Raw genomic sequence first — 19,397 nt, 5'->3', positions numbered from 1 at the left:
CCGCACAAAGTCTTTTTGTGTTGCATCTTTTTGTGTTGCATCTTTTGCAGGAAAGATTGTGGGGCCTATGTCAGTGCCCAGGGGCCCACTGTCTCACAGCCCGCCCGTGCTTCCTGCACACTGTATTAAACAGCAACCATTATCATTCACCATCCTTGAACTGGTTATCTCATCTCAGAGCTCTGCAGTTGCTGCCAGGACTGTCAATACAGATCAAACTTATTTTGCCCCCTAAAGATTACAAACTTCATTTCTGGCTTGAGGAAACGCCCACACAGCTGCTGAATCTGCTCAACTTTTCACAGATTACTGACGCCCCCACACCGAACTTGTATATTTCTATTTCTTTTTTCATCCATTTTTGACTCACGATTTGCATAAAGCTACACTTGATGCACGGCCTTGGAGATATTTTGTGAAGACCTGATTTATTTTTCACTGAAAGACTAAAAATATCCAGGTTTCCAGCCCATCGTGTTACAGGAAGGTTGTTCTATATCTTCATAAAACACCACTAAAAACAATTAATCTTGACCTTCACACTAATTTGGAGTTGAGGATACTGAAAGGTATAAAAACAAAGCATCAAAATGATATATTGCTGTTGGTGGGGACTCTAGCTTCTGGGTAAATCTATAAGCGCCGTTGTTGGATCCATCCTCAAGCTCCACATAAATCACAGTGACAAAAAAAGGAACAATTTCACCTCATAATTCAGTAAAACTCAAACCCTTCTGCCGACTGAAAATATCTTTATTTCCACTTTATTATGAACAGAATTAACCCTCTCTATTTGCTAAAACCTTTTGCAAAAACGCTTGCAGACATTTTAAAATGAATAATAAAATTATGTTAATGAAGCCATAAAGCAAGGACACAGAAACAGACAAATTCACCTGAATTAAATTAATGGCTTTCAAATAGAAGAAATGTTAGATATGGAAATATGAACCTTTATAGTCAGAGATCACATGAATAAAGATTAATTTAGTATATCTCAACTAATCTATCTTAATCTATTGCATTTATTTTTAAAAATAATTTTATTTTTCACAATTAAAGCACAAAATGACAAATATAACTAAGTTGTTGTTGTTTTGGGGTTTTGTGTAGCTCAGTTATTTTTTTGTTTTTTTATTAATTTGAAATATTAAAAGTATAAAAATGTGCAACAGAAGTAAACAACTATCTGTCTCCTCAAAATCACCCCTTAATTATCAGGTTTCATTATGTAGTTTACAATAATTAATTAATTAACAACAGCTACATTAATGAAATTAATAGCTGTATCATGTTCCCCCTGATTACTGTAAAATCTAATGAGATTACTGTTGACAAACCTCATAAATAATGGACGTGACATGATAAACAATTGTGTCTGTTACTTCACTAGCCGGAGGTATTTCCCTCGTCGGCTAAGCCGTGTTGTTTGCTTGGGTCAAAGTGAGTTAAGAAGCGACTTTACTTTGGTGTGTTTAGCATCAAGTCGTCATGAAAAACATCTCAAGGCTTATCCTTTTAATCCGCTCTTAGCGGCTTTTATCCCACAGCCTTAATTCTCTCATGAGGATACTGCAGGGGCTGCGAGGGCATCAGTGTCCAGCTCCATCCAGCAACAGACAAGTTTGAGACAATACTCAAGGAACGGTATTTTTAGGGCTGCAGCTTCTTTACCTAGCAATGGAAATATGTAAGGAGAAAAAATGATAATTCTTCCCCTTACACACACACACACACACACACACACACACACTTCCACAATGTCCCTTGAGTCAGACTCCCATGACAAAAGAGCACAATAGCGAACAGTCCAACTGAATACAATAGCCAGCATTGACCGACATGCAGGTAATCCATCTTTCTTTGATTTGCAGACGTTCACACAAAAGCCATGTGCTGATAGTAGCACTATGGGTGTAATGGTGCTGTCAGCTGCTCCAAAAGCATCCTCCCTCCTTCCCTCCCTCCCTCCCTCCCTCTCCTCCCTCCCTCCTCCTCCGCTCTCACTCCCTTTCTCTCTCTCTTTCTCTATAGCCCGAACACAGATGAAAACAGGTCCCCACAGAGGATGCCTGCATCTCATTGGCTGGGATATCACAGGAGTGGATGGGAGCAGGAGCGAGAGAGAGATAGAGACAAAGCTCAAGAAGATGCAACTATTCTACCACAGCATCCTAACAGAGCTCTGAGCTGAGGGATGCGGTCTCATTTTTGTCTTCCACACTCTTCGTGCCCCTATAGATGGAAAGCGCTGTGGACTTAAAGGATAACTTCCTCAACGTTGCTGCTGGAATGATCTCCCCGGCTGAGAGGTGCAGACAAGCAACAGCTGGGCTGACTGATCTGAAGCTCTTTGGATCTCAGCGTCACCTGGACTTGATGTCTCCTTGCTGACTGAGCAGCTGCTGGGGATTGCTACTCTTAATTTCTACACACACCTGAACCTCTGCGAGCTATTTCAGTCATCCCAGGCTGCACTGTTGTCTTTGGGAGAGGCATCGCTTGGAGGAGGGTGGCCGCTGTTACTGTAAATGTGTGTCCCCGCGACCGGCGCTGCTGGACTATCGCCCTCAAAGACTCCTGCACCTGCTGAGAGCCCCTGGAAGCCACCTGCTGTGCCTCTGGGATGGTGTGACCGCCAGCCAGCTGTTGGCTGTCCCACATCTGGGCCAAGATGCCAGTGATGAAGGGCCTCCTGGCCCCACAGAACACCTTCCTGGACACCATTGCCACACGCTTCGATGGCACCCGTAAGTACAATGAAACACTCTGAGGTTAAGTTGTTTCGGCTTTGCTCTCTTGGTCGACCAATCATCTGTTTTGGTGTGGACTTTTTAGTCGATTAGTCATTTTTTTCATGCTTTTTTTTTTCAAGCTGAATAACTTATTACCAAGAAACCAACAAGCATGTCTGGTTAATACAAGATTTAAAGTGATGCTTTTTCATGATTCTTTGTTGAGGAACCCAGTTTTTACGTCAAAATCCTTTAAGTATTAGTCAGTGAAGAATTTCTTTAGTTGAGGACAGCCCTAGAGTTGTTTTGGTGCTTGCAGTTGTTCACACCACTTGCTGTTCTTTCAAAAAGAGTAGAAATTGCCATTTCCTTGTGGATTAGTGGTTAAAGTTGCTGTTGATGTTGATGTAACTGTAAAGTCCTGCTGAGGACGTTTGTTGTCTCCCCTCATTTCCTGTCAGCTCTTCACTGCACTTTTAATGAAGACAAAACACTTATAAAATTAAAAGTAATTGAAGGTTAAAACAGGATGGCCATCAAGTGTTTTCTCAGTGAGATAATGCATTTCCTGCTTGAACTTAAACCTGATTGAGCTGAACCTATTCTCATGTCAGTCTATGACACCACAACAGTGCTGGAGGCTGCAGTGGGATGTAGAAAAAAGTTTTCTTCACTTTTACAGTAAAGAAAATTGACCTTCAGAAGTCATATTGTCTTTTCACATTTATTTCACACAGTTAGCTCCAAATCTAGCCACAGCAAAGCAGCCATTAGGCAGCGCCATTTCTGCATGACTTGTGTCTCTTGTTTTGTACCTTGTGCCACCTCAGGGGAGGTTGTGGCTTGTTGTAAACAAATACCGTGGGGACGTCTGTGTTTTGTTCGCTCGTCGATTCAGCCTGCCCTCTCTGTGCTACAGCCGTGGCTGCCTGAGCGAACGGCTGGTTATTCTCCAAGCTGGGTCCCGCCTCGACTTGGGGAAATAAACACAGTGAAATGGGTGACATTACTGTGTAATTGATGTGTAGGGTATGCAATTACAGCTTTGACTTGTGAGCCGGGCATCCTAATGAGGTGTTAGAGGATCTCTGGAGAGTTTAAAACACACTGCGCATCAGCACTGGCTGTAGTTTAAAATACACATTTAACAAGTTTGTCAGCTGGGAAGACACACATTTTATGTCTAGAGATGATGTGGGTAGCACACAGTTCAGCTGGAGGATCAGGGGTCATGCTCCCATGTTGCAGCCTGAGCTAAACTTGGACTCCCTGCCGACTCCACAGGGCTGTTCTCTGGATGAACCTTATCTCTGTTGTCCCAGTGGAAATGGAAGAAAACACTTCCTTTTCAGGCTTTGTGTCACTGTGTACCATCAACAAACAGAACACATACAGTGTTAGAATAATTAATTATATTAATGAGTAAAACCTTTCTAATTTGGTCTTTTTTCCCCTCTGTTTTGTTTAGTCTTTATTTATAATAATGGCCAGAAACATGCAGAGCACTGAGGCATCACATGACCCTTTCAACACCAGCAGTCCTGCAGCACTATTGTAGCTCTGGACAGGACAGCTGAGCCCACATACAACACTTTACCACAGCAAATGTGCACTGCTAGAATCTATTTTTCATGGCGTGCACTACATATGTTTATTCCAGTTATAACCGATTAATGCATGAGACGAAAACATGTTCTTAGCATCAGGATGCACAAATTTGTAACTATATTCCAGTTTGGTATTAAGCTACACATATTCCCCATTCACATGTGGCTTATTGAGATAAGATAAGATATGACTTTATTTATCCCGCAGTGGGAAATTTAGTCATCACAGCAGCTTAAGATACAGACACATAGATATGGAAAACCAGAATAAAGAATATAAACAATAAGACATACATAGATTCTATACACATCATAAACAAACATTTCTGCTATTTAGCATGCATTTTAGTATAATATTGGCTCATATGTATATTTATGTACATAATTGTTATTTTACATCGAGATTAAAACCTTTCTTGCAACACATAACAAGACACAAACTCAGATCACAACTGCAGAAAATACATAAAAAATGCAGTAAACACCTTCCTTATTCTACGTTTTTTTTGCGATCAATTTTTTTATTGAAAAATGTACAATATATAAACATTCACATCATATACACTCTTTTCTTATTCTAAGTTTAAAATAATTTAAAGAGATCAGGGTCTTATTAGTCATTATAAAAGCAGGTAATAATGTCTTTTTGTTCTCCATGACTGTATTTTACAACACCTAGGCCATCAATTAAGAGTTTTTCCCTCAATAATATTCTGCTAATTTCTGCTAGTTTACTGTGAGGAAGTTGTTGTACATTAATTAAGTCTTAGAGGAGACATATTATGCTAATTTTCCAGGTTCATTCTTGTATTTTGGCTTTCTAGAAATTGTTTTCATGTGTTGAAGCCTACCTCCTGAAAAAGCAGTCTGCTGTGATTAGTCAGCGTTTTTTAGTCGAAAAGCATAATTGGCCCACTTTGATATGCTTTGCTCATTATAGGCTTTATAATGCGGTAGCATGAGAACAGTCAGTCACTCTCCCTTAATAACACTTAATAAATATGATCTGTTCTTATGTAACAAAACAAGTGTTAATCGAGTCCAAATAACTTTAATTGAAGTCGTTCTGACTCAGCATAAGTCTCCATTTTAAATTGAGGTCTTGCTCATAATTAATTAAGTAGCAGCTTGACACTTATTAACCCACACAGGCTCCCTGTTCCTAAAGTCACCGCCTCTTCACTAAAGCACAAGCACTATTGCAATTAATAGAACCCATTCTTAAGTGATGAGTTATACATTGATACAAAAGTTGAAATATTAAGGACAACTTCAGAAGTTGTTTAGTTATTTAGACACTATTAACCTTTTTAGTTTTGTGTTTGTTTTTTTTGGTTTAGACTAGATGTTAGTGCATACTTAACCAAGTATATTAGGAACAAAAATCACATTATCGAAGTAAAACTCAAAACTTAATGGCATAGTAGTTGATGAATATGGCCATGCAAAATAATGCATTAATAACTGCTTTATAATGATTAATAATGGGCCAATATGCTCCTTATATACATGCAAATACCTTACAAATACCTTAATATAAAGTGTTAGGGTTAGGATTTTGCTACTTTCAAGCCATTCTCAAACCCACCATAAGGTTCTGGCTCCTCAAGGAGTGGGCACGGCTCAAAATAGCTTCCTTCCTGTTGCCGGGGCGACAGGGTCCCGCCACTCGACATGGATGATGCTTGAACACTTTGGTCTTAGAGAAAAAGATGGGCCGCTAAAGAGAAAACACTTGATCTTGCTTTTCCAGTCAAGGACTTTTAGAATCCAGCTGGTCTTTTGTTTCGGAAGACGCATTGTAAGCAAGATGCATTGTGGGTCGAGCAGCTGCGGCTGGAGCTAAAGGTGGTTTTACACTACAGACAAATAAAACTTTGATAAGATACAGTATTTATTAAAGGTTTAGTGCAGGGGTTCCCAACCTGGGGTCCAGGCCCCCACCAGAGATCAAAGGGGTATGTAAACTTTATAACATTTGTGTATGTTGAATAAAAAAATCATCATAAATAACACAGGTAATGGAATATTTAAAAGTCTGTATAAACCCACTCAGAAACCTATTTTGGTATGCATTTTAAAATATTAATGAGCTATTTTACAGTCCACATTCTGTGAACTCTAAATCTTTTTAAAGAGGTCAGATATGTGTGTATTGAGTTAAATATTTACTTCTTGATAAGAGACATTTTTCAGAAATATTTTATTCATGACCTCGAAGGCATGACTTGTCTTGATCACAAGTAAGGGAGGCTCAGAGGAAAATAGGTTGGCAACCATTGGTGGTAAAGTTGCAGATTAAAACCTGCAGAATACGCCTCCATTGTGTGTAGTGTGTAGAGAACCTTCAGGTAACCTCAAATCTGAAAGGCTTTCTCTAAAGTCAGGTAGTTTGGTTTGTCCGTTCTGGGCTACGGTAGAAACATGGCAGTGTAACATAGTCGTGTTACACCGTCGTGGAAACACGACAAAACAAGATTTAGTTTCAAGTGAAAACATAGTTATTCCATTTCTACGAATAATAATCCCCCTAAATCTCTCACACTGCCCCTTTGAAGGCACCCAAAAATGTGCTTCACTTCACTGTGCAGAATAACGTATTTGAAGACTCTTTTTAAGGTTTAGGCATACATGTACAAGCATCATTTACATTCAGGCTGCTGGAGGAATGTCCCGTAAATTTTTCTGAAAATAGCTTGCACCAAAAAATGAGAATCTTTTGAGAAAGGAGTTTTATTTGGACGATAAGAAAACCTATGCAATGCAATGTGAGTATAGAGGGGAAAAAAATAGTTGCATAACCTAAAACATTATTTTTTAAAAAGTCCCGCTAGCCTACTGATTCTAATATGATGCGAAAACATTAATCTGTTGATAAGTTGCAGCTGTGGGTGTCATGCATTAGCGTGGCCTGTGCAGTCCATTTTATGTTGAACATTTTCATTTTGTCTAGTGGGAGTACGTAACCTACACAATGCCCTTCTGATGTGCCGTCATGCAATTTTCCCCCCTAACCGCTATAATTATATTCTTTAACCTCATACCCTTCCCCCAGTAACGTTGCCTGAAATTGCCTCTGTTGGAAACCGCTAAAAAAAATTTTTTTCATCCACCACATTTCAAGTGAAATTTCACCAATAAAAAATCTATGTACACTTATGTACAAAAACAAACCTTTTGCAACCTTAAAATTGGTAAAACATGGTGTATCATCACATATTTTTGTTAAGAATGGTATTTACAATAAGTACAATTTATTGCAGCAAATTATACCAAATTATCTAGATGTTTCCACATAAAATTATAACGGCATTCATTTTGACAAACAGATAAACACAATTCTCTACAATCTAAAATATTTAATGCAGGCTTGAATTAAAGGTAATTATCATATTTATTTATTTATTTTCTATATCTTTGTATACTGACATCAGAAACATCAATGACTAAAAAAACAAGTTCCTAACACATTAAAACAAAATGTGTAGATAAAAAAATTAATTAACAGGAAATACTGCACATAACAAACCATATGCAGCCTTTAAATATGTAAAACATGATGTCTCACTGTTTCAGTCAAATCAGTTAAAAGGAAATGTTTTTAGATCAGCAAAACAAGAGAACGCAGCTCTGCTGACTGAGCAGCCACACAGACAAACCTTGTCCAAAATGTTTATGCAGAGCTTCACTCCAGCAGCACCTCTGCTCAGACTGCTATTTCCAATAAGTACAATTTATATCAGACGATAATTTATGTAAACATCATTATCCTATTGCATTTATTTATTTTGCAGCATGTCGTATAATTACTCAGACTGCTTCTTCAAACTAGACCTCCCTCTGCCCTTATGCAAAGCATAACTACTGTCTGAGAAGAATAATAGAGACATTTTGGTTTTAAAATCCCTCCCAGCTGTTTTCATTGTGCAGCTTTTTGTTCCACATATTTATGCCATCAGGGTGTTTCAGTATAAATTCTCCAGTCTGTGGCTCTGAGTTGTTCATGCTGACAAATATTGATTAGGCCGTGCTTAACCTTATGAATAACATTTATAGAAGTGAATGCAGTTTTAAGTTGATTTTAATTGAACTGATCCCAGATGTAATGGGAATCACTGGTGTGTAGCATATAGATTCCCCGACACTACAAGCCAAATGTCACAGCAGGTTAAGTCACTAACCTTTTTGCACAGCACAGTTATTTGGCTCCCGGCAATGTCAGCGTCCCTGTTCCCCAAGGGTATGTGTGTGTGTGTTGGAGTGCCTGCGCTCAGGGCTTTTATTCCCACTATATGTTGAATCTATATGACGTCTCCATATGTTTCTGATTGTATATTGATCCCTGTAGGCGATTCTATAAGTTCAAAGGTCAGGGTCACATCGCAGAGCGGCACCCCTGCCTTCAGATTGTTGTCACACAGATGCAACCTTCCTACTTGCATCACCAGGCCTGACGTGTGTGTGTGTGTGTGTGTGTGTGTGTGTGTGTGTGTGTGTGGGCGTGTGCGTGTGTGCACTCCTGTCCTTTACACTCATTCCCACCTCCCCCAGCTCCTTTACACGACCTCCCCGGTGGCGTTTCCACAATGACAGCAGCGCTGTGCCCTGTGGGGCAGCGTAACCACAGGGCAGCTGCAGGCAGAGATAAGAACCGGGTTTATTTTCCACCTTAACACTTTTCTGTTAAAAGGCGACCGAAGAACCAAAGAGGAGACAGGGAGGACTGTCAGATTGAACCTTACGGAGCTTATTGTTACCCAGCTGATGAATGGGTCTTAATAGGCAGCTGGAAAAGGCCAGAAAGCTACTGTGTGACTTCAGCCTTTGCTGCTTCTTTTGTAGATCTTTGTACTTAGTTTTATAGGTGTTGAATTAGGCAAAGTTTGTGATACATGATCTTTCAGGTTTGGTGTTTTGGAACCCGGCTCCCAGGGATGCACGATGATATCAGTCATCGACATCAGCAGATAAGATTTCACATAATCTTAGGCTGCGTTCAGACTGCAGGCGAATCTGATTCAAATCAGATTCCTACTCAAATCCGACTGTCCACACTATTTTACGTCAGACGTCATATAATTGCGACGGCGACAAGAACTAAAACAACAAACATGATGGAGGCAGGTCACCTCAGTATATTGGCCTTATCACTGTCCAGTAGAGGTGCAGAACATCTCAGACGCACCAGGGGAGAAACCGGGTCGATGGGCGCCCCCGTTGGGCCCGTATGAGTCGGGCGCAGCTGCCGGTGGACACCTCGTCTTCGCGCTGCCGGCGCTACGCGTGCCGCGTAGAGTGACGTCACGGACAGTCAAAACCGATCTGAGTGTTTGGAGCGGTTCAGACTGAGACGCATCTGTCCAAATGCGATCTGAAACTACCTCCCAAAGGTGGTTTCGATCCGGTTTGCAAAAATCGGATTTCATGTGATTTGTGACTGTTCAGACTTCAAAAGAGCCATCCAGTTCCAATCTGGATGGGCTAAAAATCGGATTTTGGCTGGCAGTCTGAACGCGGCCTTAGAGTGCATGTGTATATTTTTAAAAACGTTCAATCTTATGTCTGCATCTGCCGGTGGGTCATCATCATAACAGCAGACATAATAAAACCTACCGAGGTTGACTATGTTGTGTACAACACCAAAGTAATAGGGGGTGTTGTGATATACCAGTATATATGAGGATAAAATTTTTATATTTATATCATTGCGCAAAAAAATCCAGCGTTTCTTTAATTATTTCGGTTTTTTCCTTGTTTATCTTCGATAACCTAAAAAACAAACTGTGAAAGGATCAAAGTTTTAAGAGGAAAACACACCATGATAGCGATCTGTCAATCAGTGGGTAGCCCCATCATTACGCATACCCTGCTTTAACGCTTATTTTACTCTAGATTGGACCATTATTCATAAAATGAACATCAGAATGTGTTAAAGAACACTTAAAACTAGTGATTGAGACCATAAACTCATTAGGAAAATGTTTACTGAGGTAATAAATGAAGTGAGAAGTAGGGTCATTTTCTCATAGACTCCTACACAGTGGGACTTCTTTTAGCAAATAGCATGGGGCGACTCCATTGGTGAGAACAAGAGTAATTTTTTTCATAGGCTTCCATACAATCTGACTTCTTTTAGCCCCCTGCTGGTTATTTTAAATAATGCAGGTTTGAGGTACTTTCACTTTTCAGACTTTGGAGGTTACCATTTGTATAGTTTTGCACTTGTGCATTACAGTGTTGAGGTTAATAATGCATTGTCACAAAAGAAGACCAGGTAAACCAAAAACAGAAAAAAACAGCTTAGAGGCTGGATGTGATCTGCAGTTAGGTGGAAGAAAATATGTGCATATATCAGCTGGACATCTGCAAAAACATCCAACACCTTGCATCCCCAGGCTCCTCCTAAATGTTTGTTTTTGAGTAAGACACTGAAATCTAAATCTGCTCCTGATGTGGAGGTCTGCACCTTATGTGGGAGCTCCGCCTCTATTGGTGTGTGAATGTAGGTGTGAGTGGGTGTGAGGCTTTGTTAAGCACTTTGCAGAATTCTCAGAATAAAAGGCAGCACATAAATACAGTGATTTTGGCTTTTTTTTAGGCTTCAGATTTTTAGGCACAGATCTTTTTGTCAAACAAAATCAGTATTTGTTAAAAATGGTCACTGATTGCAACATCTATATTAATTAATTGATGTTTTTCTCTTGCCTCTTTACCAAACCGGTGACCTTTTCCCCTGAAAGTCCACCTCGCGTTGCACTCTCACCCATCTGCCCCATTAAGTAATTACATGCCTCTGGCTGGTAATTAGCTAGTGAGGCAGTGGCCAAGCCTCATGGGCTTCATCTGTCTCTTATACACTGAGGAACTTGTGCGACATGGACACGATGGAGGCTGCTCGCTGTCAGAAGTCCCATGTAGCGTCATCATGTCAGATTACAGTTGTAGCGAGTCAGCACAGATGTGTAATTAAGGAAGCTGGCGCAGCGGAGCGGCCACTCAAAGCAATATCCCTGAGAGGATTACGGCCTAGAATTGAGGTATTGTCACAATCTCTCACACACACGCACACACACACACACACACACACACACACACACACACACACACACACACACACACAGAAACAGTTTATCAAGTGGGGTTCATGTGGGCACTGGATTGCTTGCTTACAAAGTTCCCAGAGAAGAAATAAGTATGTGTCCGTAGAAGCAGAAGTGAAAGCCTTGAGGGTTTTTTTTCTCAAACAACATCCGAGTTCAGACTTCCAGGACATAAAATATTTCACAGTTATTGATATAATAAAGAAAAAGTTCTACATTTTGGGAGTTAGATGAGTAGTTTGACACCTATATGTGCAGTCAATATGCAGCTGGAGGCAGCAGCCAGTTAGCTTAGCTTAGCATAAAGACTGGAGGTGGGGGAAAACAGCTAGCCTGTTCAAAGAGCACTCAAACACTGAAAATAAGCAGTGGTGAAACAAATATTCAGACCCCTTACTTGAGTAAAAGTACTGATACCACACTGCAGAATTTCTCTACAGAAGTACAAAAGTATCAAAAGTAAAAGTACTCGTTATGCAGAATGACCACTCAGATTGTTAATTTTCATTTTTTTCATTTTATTAATTCTTCTTTTCAAACCGAAAAAAACAAAAAAACAACATAAACTATAACAGCGTAGGCTAGATGCATATACATATTCATACACATACTCACATAGACACCATTAAACAGATGTACATAAACATATAAACATTTACACACATTGTTTTATAAATATAAATATTTTTGTTGCATTCATTTAAGCAGCATTTAAATGTTGTCCATGTAGGGCTTATTTTGATGATTTAATATACTTATATTGGGTTAAATGTATAAACACGCGTAGTCATTTTAAATTGATCTGATTTTTTCCATGTTAAATCTTGACCTGCAAAATAGCTAAAACTGGCAGCTAAATGTAGTAAAAAGCATAATATTTGCCTCTAAAATGTAGTGAAGTATAAAGTTACATTAAATGAAAATACTCAGTACAAGTACCTCAATATTGTACTTAAATACAGTACTTGAGTAAATGTACTTTTCCACTGCCGAAAATAACAAATGTAAAAAACACAAGTATATCAAAATAAAACTAAACATGAATTATATGTAAGTTCACCTAACATAGACACTCAAATTTAATCCAATATACATAGGAAAATAGCCATTTTATTAATCAGTTTCCATTCATTCATTATCTGTAACCCGCTAACATGATCACACCACCAATTAATGTAACCTGCATGTCTTTGGACTGTGGGAGGAAGCTGGAGAAATCCCACGCTGACATGGGGAGAACATGAAAACTCCACAAAGAAGACCATTTTTGCTTCACTTCATATTAGAATACTTCAGGGAATCATCTGCAGTCCCTTTTTGAAGCATATGAATCTTCAAATACAAGTAATATTTCCCCATTTTCTCTGTTAATGGTGTCCATATTTCTAGAATAAATCCATCTGTAACCTTAACATGCGTGTCATTTCTTCCTTCTTAGAATTATCCACTCAGCACAGGAAGTTTTTAAAGCTGCCCTTTTTTGGTAATTGCTTGCTTTGCTATTGTTGCTAATATTTGTAAGAGATGCATCCTTTTCCTACTGTGAAATACATCCAGTGTATCATTGGAGAAGACAAAAAATAAAAACCCTCACAGTTTCCCACCTTGAATGAAACGCCTCTGAATCACGCAGATAACTTCAATGACTAATGTAATCCACAGTGTGAAGCAGCTCCTTTGCGTTCCTCCAAACGCAGCACAAAAGTTCTTCTCCCATTGTGGCTCGTCGGTTTTAATACACCCTTACAAAGTGATTTACGACTACACCTGCCCTTGACCTATTTGAAGGACCGATTTAGGGATGCTGAGTAGAGATGTACCTATTCTAAGGGAAGCATTACATAAACCAGAGATGAATGCGCGTGCTCTCCGACACTTGCTGGCTCACCGAGTTTGGGTGTTAGAAATTTATAGAACATGAAAAAGAGGGCATGTTTTTTCTTCTTTTTTAAACAGGATGGGCTTATACATCCTGCTCAGCTATTGTTTCTAGGGCGATTTTTATATTTTACCAGAGTCTACAGTTTTCAGATTTGTGGCTTTATATATATATTTAAAAAAAAAAACAGTTATCAGGGTCTTTTCATGACACCATGAACAAAGAGATGTACAGCAGACATGCAGAGCAGAAAATATCTCTGTTTCTGTGGGGGAACAGCAACAGAAGCACAGACATAAAACCTCCTCTGCCTGTTGATGGATCCGACTAATGCCTGTCTCTTTCCATAATTCCACAGTGACAGTTTAGTTGCTGCTCACTGCACACCCAAGAAAGGTTGTCACCGCTCAGAAAAGACATCCCCTATGGATTGCTTTCTGCTCAGTCTGCCCAATTAAAGTGCTAGATTGTGGAAAGAGCTGTATAGCAGCTGCTTAATGCTCCTCCTTCTTAGGCTCGCTCTCGGTGGAATCAGGAGGACTCAGAGTGTATTCACATTGACTCTATGCTCGGCATTCAGAAAATCTGGAGTCTGATGTTTTCAGTTAAGCAGCAGGAAAAAAAGGCAGTTACTGTGGTGACTCAATCTTGACTTTTTCAAATAATTAGCAAACGAATATGCATAAAAATCTCCTTAGTTACACCTGATCAGTAAAGTGTGCAGCGCTTTGCACCTAATTAGTAAAGTGTGGAGGGCTCGAAAGCACCTTTTAGAGACTGTTTTACAACCATGTACTCCATGAGGTAGCAGAAAGACATTAAGATAAAATTATAATAATAGAGAGATCAAATATTATGTGCACTATATACACATAAGAAAATGAGAGTTGTGAGTGTTTGTTTAGCGTTATACAAGTTTAATGATAAAAAGGAATTGGATATGGGATATAAAAGAATGGAACTGGCATGGTTTAATGATCTTTATCACATTTATTGCAATGCCCAGAAGCTGTCACTACAAGTGATAGTACGATTGCAAACTAAAATAACTAACTAAATAAAAAAGAGTTACATAGTGCTGCCTGGTTAAATTGCTGGAGTTAGGCTGTTGTTGTGTCTGTTCTACTCATCAAATACTACAAAATGAATTAGGTGGATGCCCCTCATTTAGTTGTATGTCATTTTTAGCACCACTGAGTATGCTCTAAGGTTATAGTTGACTAAAACTAAACTTAAAAGTTAAACTAGATGTTAAAAAAAGATTTTAATCAGTTGAAATAAAAACAAAAGCTAGACTTTAGGGAAAATGTACTAACAAAACTAACTGAAATAAAATACAAAATACACAGGAAATGTCTTACATTTTTGGCAATTTGGTCACATTTGTCAACACAGTTAGTATGGAGAGGCATTGGTGTAGAATGTTTATTAAGAGTGAGATGTTTACATAATTGTGAGTCAACTGCCTTCACAAATATTGTTTGTATTGTAACACCTATTCTAAAGTGTCTATATTTTGCAGTTATTGGAAACTAATAAAAAAAACTCAAATAAAATCATTTCTAACAATAAACACTAGAGTGAAATGAGCAAACACACTTTGGAAACTAACTGACATTAAACTGTGTTGAAAACAAAAATTAAAAATGACAAAAACCAAACAAACCAAACAATTAAAATGTTGCTATGCTGCTTTATATTCCATTTTAAAATGTTTGTATTGTAACACCCATTCTGAACTGCCTAAATCTTGCCTCCAGCAAATACCCCTCATATTATAACAATTATAAAAAAACAACTTAATCTTATAGTGGAATTCATAAAAACGAAACTATAATGTATAAAAACTATACATTTTTAAAACTAGGGTGAAATGACCAAACCGACTTTGGAAACAAACTGAAGCTAAACTGTGTTTTAAAAGAAAAATTAAAAATGACCAAAAAAAAAAAAAGAAACGTACAAATAACTATTAAAGTGTTTGTATGCTGCTCTGTATTCCACTTTAAAATGCTTGTTTGTATTGTAACACCTAAATCTTGCCCATGACAAATAACCACGATATAATAATAATAGTAATAGAAAAACATAATCTAATAGTAAAACTAATGAAAAAAAACTTTATACAATAGAAGTAAAATGAGCAAACCCACTTTGGAAACAACTTAACTCTATGGAGTCTTGGGCTATTTTGTCCATTTTTGAATCCTTTTCATGTCTTTTTGTGTCTTTTTTGTATCTTTTTTGTGTCTTTTTTGTGTCTTTTTTGTGTCTTTTTTGGTCATTTGTGTCTTTTTTGGTGTCTTTTTTGGTCATTTTGTGTCTTTTTTTTGGTCATTATGTGTGTTTTTTGGTCATTTTTTCGTCTTTTTGTGTCTTTTGGGGTCATTTTGTGTCTTTTGTTGTGTCTTTTCCAGTTATTTTGTGTCTTTTTTTGGCCATTTTGTGTCTTTTTTAGTCCTTTAGTCCAACATAAAATGTGATTTTGAATCTTTCAAAACACTATCATGCTCAATAAAGAATTTTAAATGTTGTAAAAGTGAACAAATGTTGCAAATATAACATATAAGAGGGTTACATCCAGTTCTATCATTTTATACAAAATAAATTTGACCTTGTCTCCAGTTTTACTTGGTATATCATCATCAAACTGAAACTGGCCTCATGGAGTTTACAGCCAGAACTTTAGAGGTACATTTCCAGTAGGGCTCCACGCTGCTTTGTTTTCTAGTCTGGATGTGATGAAGAAGTCTTTGGCGCATTTGGAGACTCCAGAGGGTCAAACTAAACTGTGTTGAAAAAAAAAGAAAACTATAATGTTTTGTATTTCAAAGCTCGTGGCTCCGACTTGCAGCTTGAGTCTCACAAAGAAGCCACAGTGCAGCAAGAACCTGCTTCAGCCTATGATGGTCCCATGTGTCCTGCCACCCAATTAAGGGTGTGAGGTCAAACTATACCTATCACCAGAATTAATATGCATGTAGATATGCAGAATAAATGTTCTGCTGCCTGACATTATCCCAGAACGGAGCACATGGTGCAGACCTTCTGCTGCTGCAGTAGAACTGTCCGTGGTGCTGAAAGCTCAGCAAGAGCAAGCAAATATGTTTTGGTGCTGAATGAACAGCAAGTGGAGAGCAATATCCACATGGTGTAAAAGCCTGCACGCAGATTTCATATTTCACCACTCTAATTTGACATTTGGATATGTAGATCTGGTGGATTTTTTTTTTAACAGGTCATGGAGGCACATTTTTCCGTCTAATATCCACACCTTGAGATGAACATGTAATGTACATAAGAGCAGGGGCAATATTCCAGTGTTTTATTGGATTTTTAAAATGAAGTTTAATCCATTAGGGCCTGAATAAAGATTCATATAAAGCCATTTGCATAAGCTCTATAGTATGTAGTTGTAATTTAACTTGAAATAAACAGTTTTGTAGTTATATAAAATTAATAAATGGAATCAATTCTGAAAGAAAAGTTGCGAACATTGAGTTTATAGTTAATTGCATTTTTTAGATATCAATGAAAAAGAGTAATAAGCATCCACTCATAGTTAATGTACAAAACACTGATTGGCAATGTGTCTAGTTATCATTTACTAACAGTGTTCATGTATTAATAAACAATAAATGGTTAACTATGCTTGAATAGCAATCTGATGCATTTGTGTACTGTTACATAAGTGATGCATGTATTTAACTTCAGAATAAGAGTCACAAAGAAGCTGTTTGATAAAATGAATAATTAATTAACCTTACTAAGACTATGTTAATTTAGCTGCTCTTATGTGTTACTCAACTGATTTAATGATACAGTCATGCTTCCTAATGACAGTTCGGTGATGTGACTGCTAAAGTGGGTGAATGCTAAAGGTGTATTAATGAATGAGAATAAAATATGCTAATTTAACTACACAAAGATCTACAGTTAATTTTTTTTTTTTACATGATCGTGGTTGGACATTAACTTTAAACATGATTAATTTAACAATAATTAACTTTTAAAGCATGTTGAAATCACTTATATATAGGTAAAATGTGATGTGAAGGCTTAAGTTCAGTCTAAATCATCTTATTTTATAATATATATCCACACTCTGGCTCTATGCTTTTATGCTCTCCTCTATATGCAATCATATTTAAAATTCTACTGTCTGGTCCTTTCACATTATCCAATCAATAGGTCAATCACTAACCTTTGTGTATTTTTTAAAAACGCCAGTCAGCTGTTTTTATATCTTGCAGTTCAGGGCAACATTTCCTTCAGCCATCCACATCAGTAGCCCTGAAATCACACAGTGACGTCCACGGGGAAATTAATTTAGCCAGAAATTGAGTCTACACCAAAGTCTGATTCATGTTTACTTTGAACTTATAAACTAATGTTGAACTAAACCTGCAGAGCTTTGACAGGAGTTCAAAGAGCTACACAGACTTTGATTCTAGATTATGTTACACTTCTAACACCTTCCTGTGTTCTTCTCACAGACAGTAATTTCCTGTTGGGTAATGCCCAGGGCCACCGCGGCTACCCCATCGTCTACTGCTCAGATGGCTTCTGTGAACTGACAGGTTTCACGAGAACCGAGGTGATGCAGAAGAACTGCAGCTGCCGTTTCCTGCACGGGTCCGACACCAGCGAGCACGTGGCCCAGCAGATGGAGAAAGCTCTGGAGGGCCGAGAGGAGTACCAGGCCGAGGTCCACTTCTACAAGAAGAATGGTGGGTGCATGGCAAAGACAGCCTAAAAATGTCCACATAACTGTCATTTAGAAGTAAAAAATAAATAGAAAAAATCCAATGATTACCAATGTGGGAGCCAGAAGTTAAAAAAAAATTAAATGATTACAGATGGGGGGCCAATGAAGTTAAGTCTTCAGTTGGAATGAAAATAGACCTTTTCTATGTGGATTGTGCACCAATATGACTCTGCACTCAAAGGTACTCAAAGGATGTTTTCTTAAGCAAATACATTTATTAAAGAATATTTAACATTATTATTCATTATTATACATTATGCAGACAATATATTTCATTGCCAACCAATACCAAAAACATTTAAACTGTGGAAATAAAGAATAATAAAAAAGAGTATGTTCTGTATCAGTCAATTGCTGACCATTATATATAAAATACCAAAAATAAAATAAATGGCTAATAAATAGCTCTGTATTTTAAATACCTATCATTTGCTGACCATTTAAATAAAAATAAGATAAATAAATAAATAAATAAATAAATATCAGGATTGTATACTCTGTATCATTGCTGACCATTTATATAGAGAATAAATTAAAAGAAGAAAATCAATAAATAGCTAATAAATAGTGTTGTGTGTTCAGTATCAGTCAATTGTTGATCATTGAATATAATACAAATCTAATAAATAGCTCATAAATAGTTCTGTATGTTAAGTATCCATCATTAGCTGACAATTTATATAGAAAGTACATAAAAGATAAAATAAATAGCTAATAAATATTACTGTATGTTCAGTATCAGTCAATTGCTGAACAATTAAACTTTCTAAGTAACCCCCATTATAAATTATGTAAAAAAAAATGTTTGAAAAAGTTTTTGTATCGACACATATTGTGAAAACATACACACCAATACCAACTGATACCTACATGTCTGTGATAAAATCAGCCAACCAATTAAACACTAGGGCTTTATTTAGATGTAAAACGGTTTAGCAATTACTACTCTTGCCATCCTGTGTTCAGTTGATCAAACTCTTCTATTAACTGGGGAAATTACAAGAATTTTTCCTGGACTCTGCTCTGTTTTGATCATGCTGTGATCATCTGTTCAGTAAATTGTGGATTTTTTTTGCCATCATGAAGAGCACATTTATTTTTAGATGAGAGTTGAACATTTGGGTTGAATAATGAATCTCCACAATGATCCCAAATTTTAAATACAGCCGGTCAGTAGTGAAATACATGCTTTTCTGCAGAGTTAGTGCTCATTATTATTAATACAACACCATCAGAGTGGAAATCTACAGTCAGTTCTTCTTAGTGACCCGTGCAACATGAGAACAAAAGGTGCTAGAAGGAGCCAAC

The 19,397-nt window shown here is 37.7% G+C and overlaps 1 protein-coding gene across 1 annotated transcript in view; it reads left to right on the top strand.

Annotated features, from left to right (window-relative positions):
- The first annotated feature begins 2,091 nt into the window (after positions 1–2,091).
- Positions 2,092–19,397, top strand: part of LOC131959618 (potassium voltage-gated channel subfamily H member 4-like) — a 48,482-nt gene continuing 31,176 nt past the window's right edge. Inside the window, exons 1-2 of the mRNA XM_059324829.1 lie at positions 2,092–2,750; positions 17,818–18,051. Coding sequence (XP_059180812.1) covers positions 2,675–2,750; positions 17,818–18,051 — 310 coding nt within the window. The 5' untranslated portion in view covers positions 2,092–2,674. The remainder of the gene's footprint in view (positions 2,751–17,817; positions 18,052–19,397) is intronic.

Source organism: Centropristis striata, chromosome 21 (genome assembly GCF_030273125.1).
Source record: "Centropristis striata isolate RG_2023a ecotype Rhode Island chromosome 21, C.striata_1.0, whole genome shotgun sequence".
Taxonomy (NCBI): Eukaryota; Metazoa; Chordata; class Actinopteri; order Perciformes; family Serranidae; genus Centropristis; species Centropristis striata.
The sequence above is the reverse complement of the archived record's forward strand: the minus strand, read 5'-3'. Positions and strand labels throughout refer to the sequence as shown.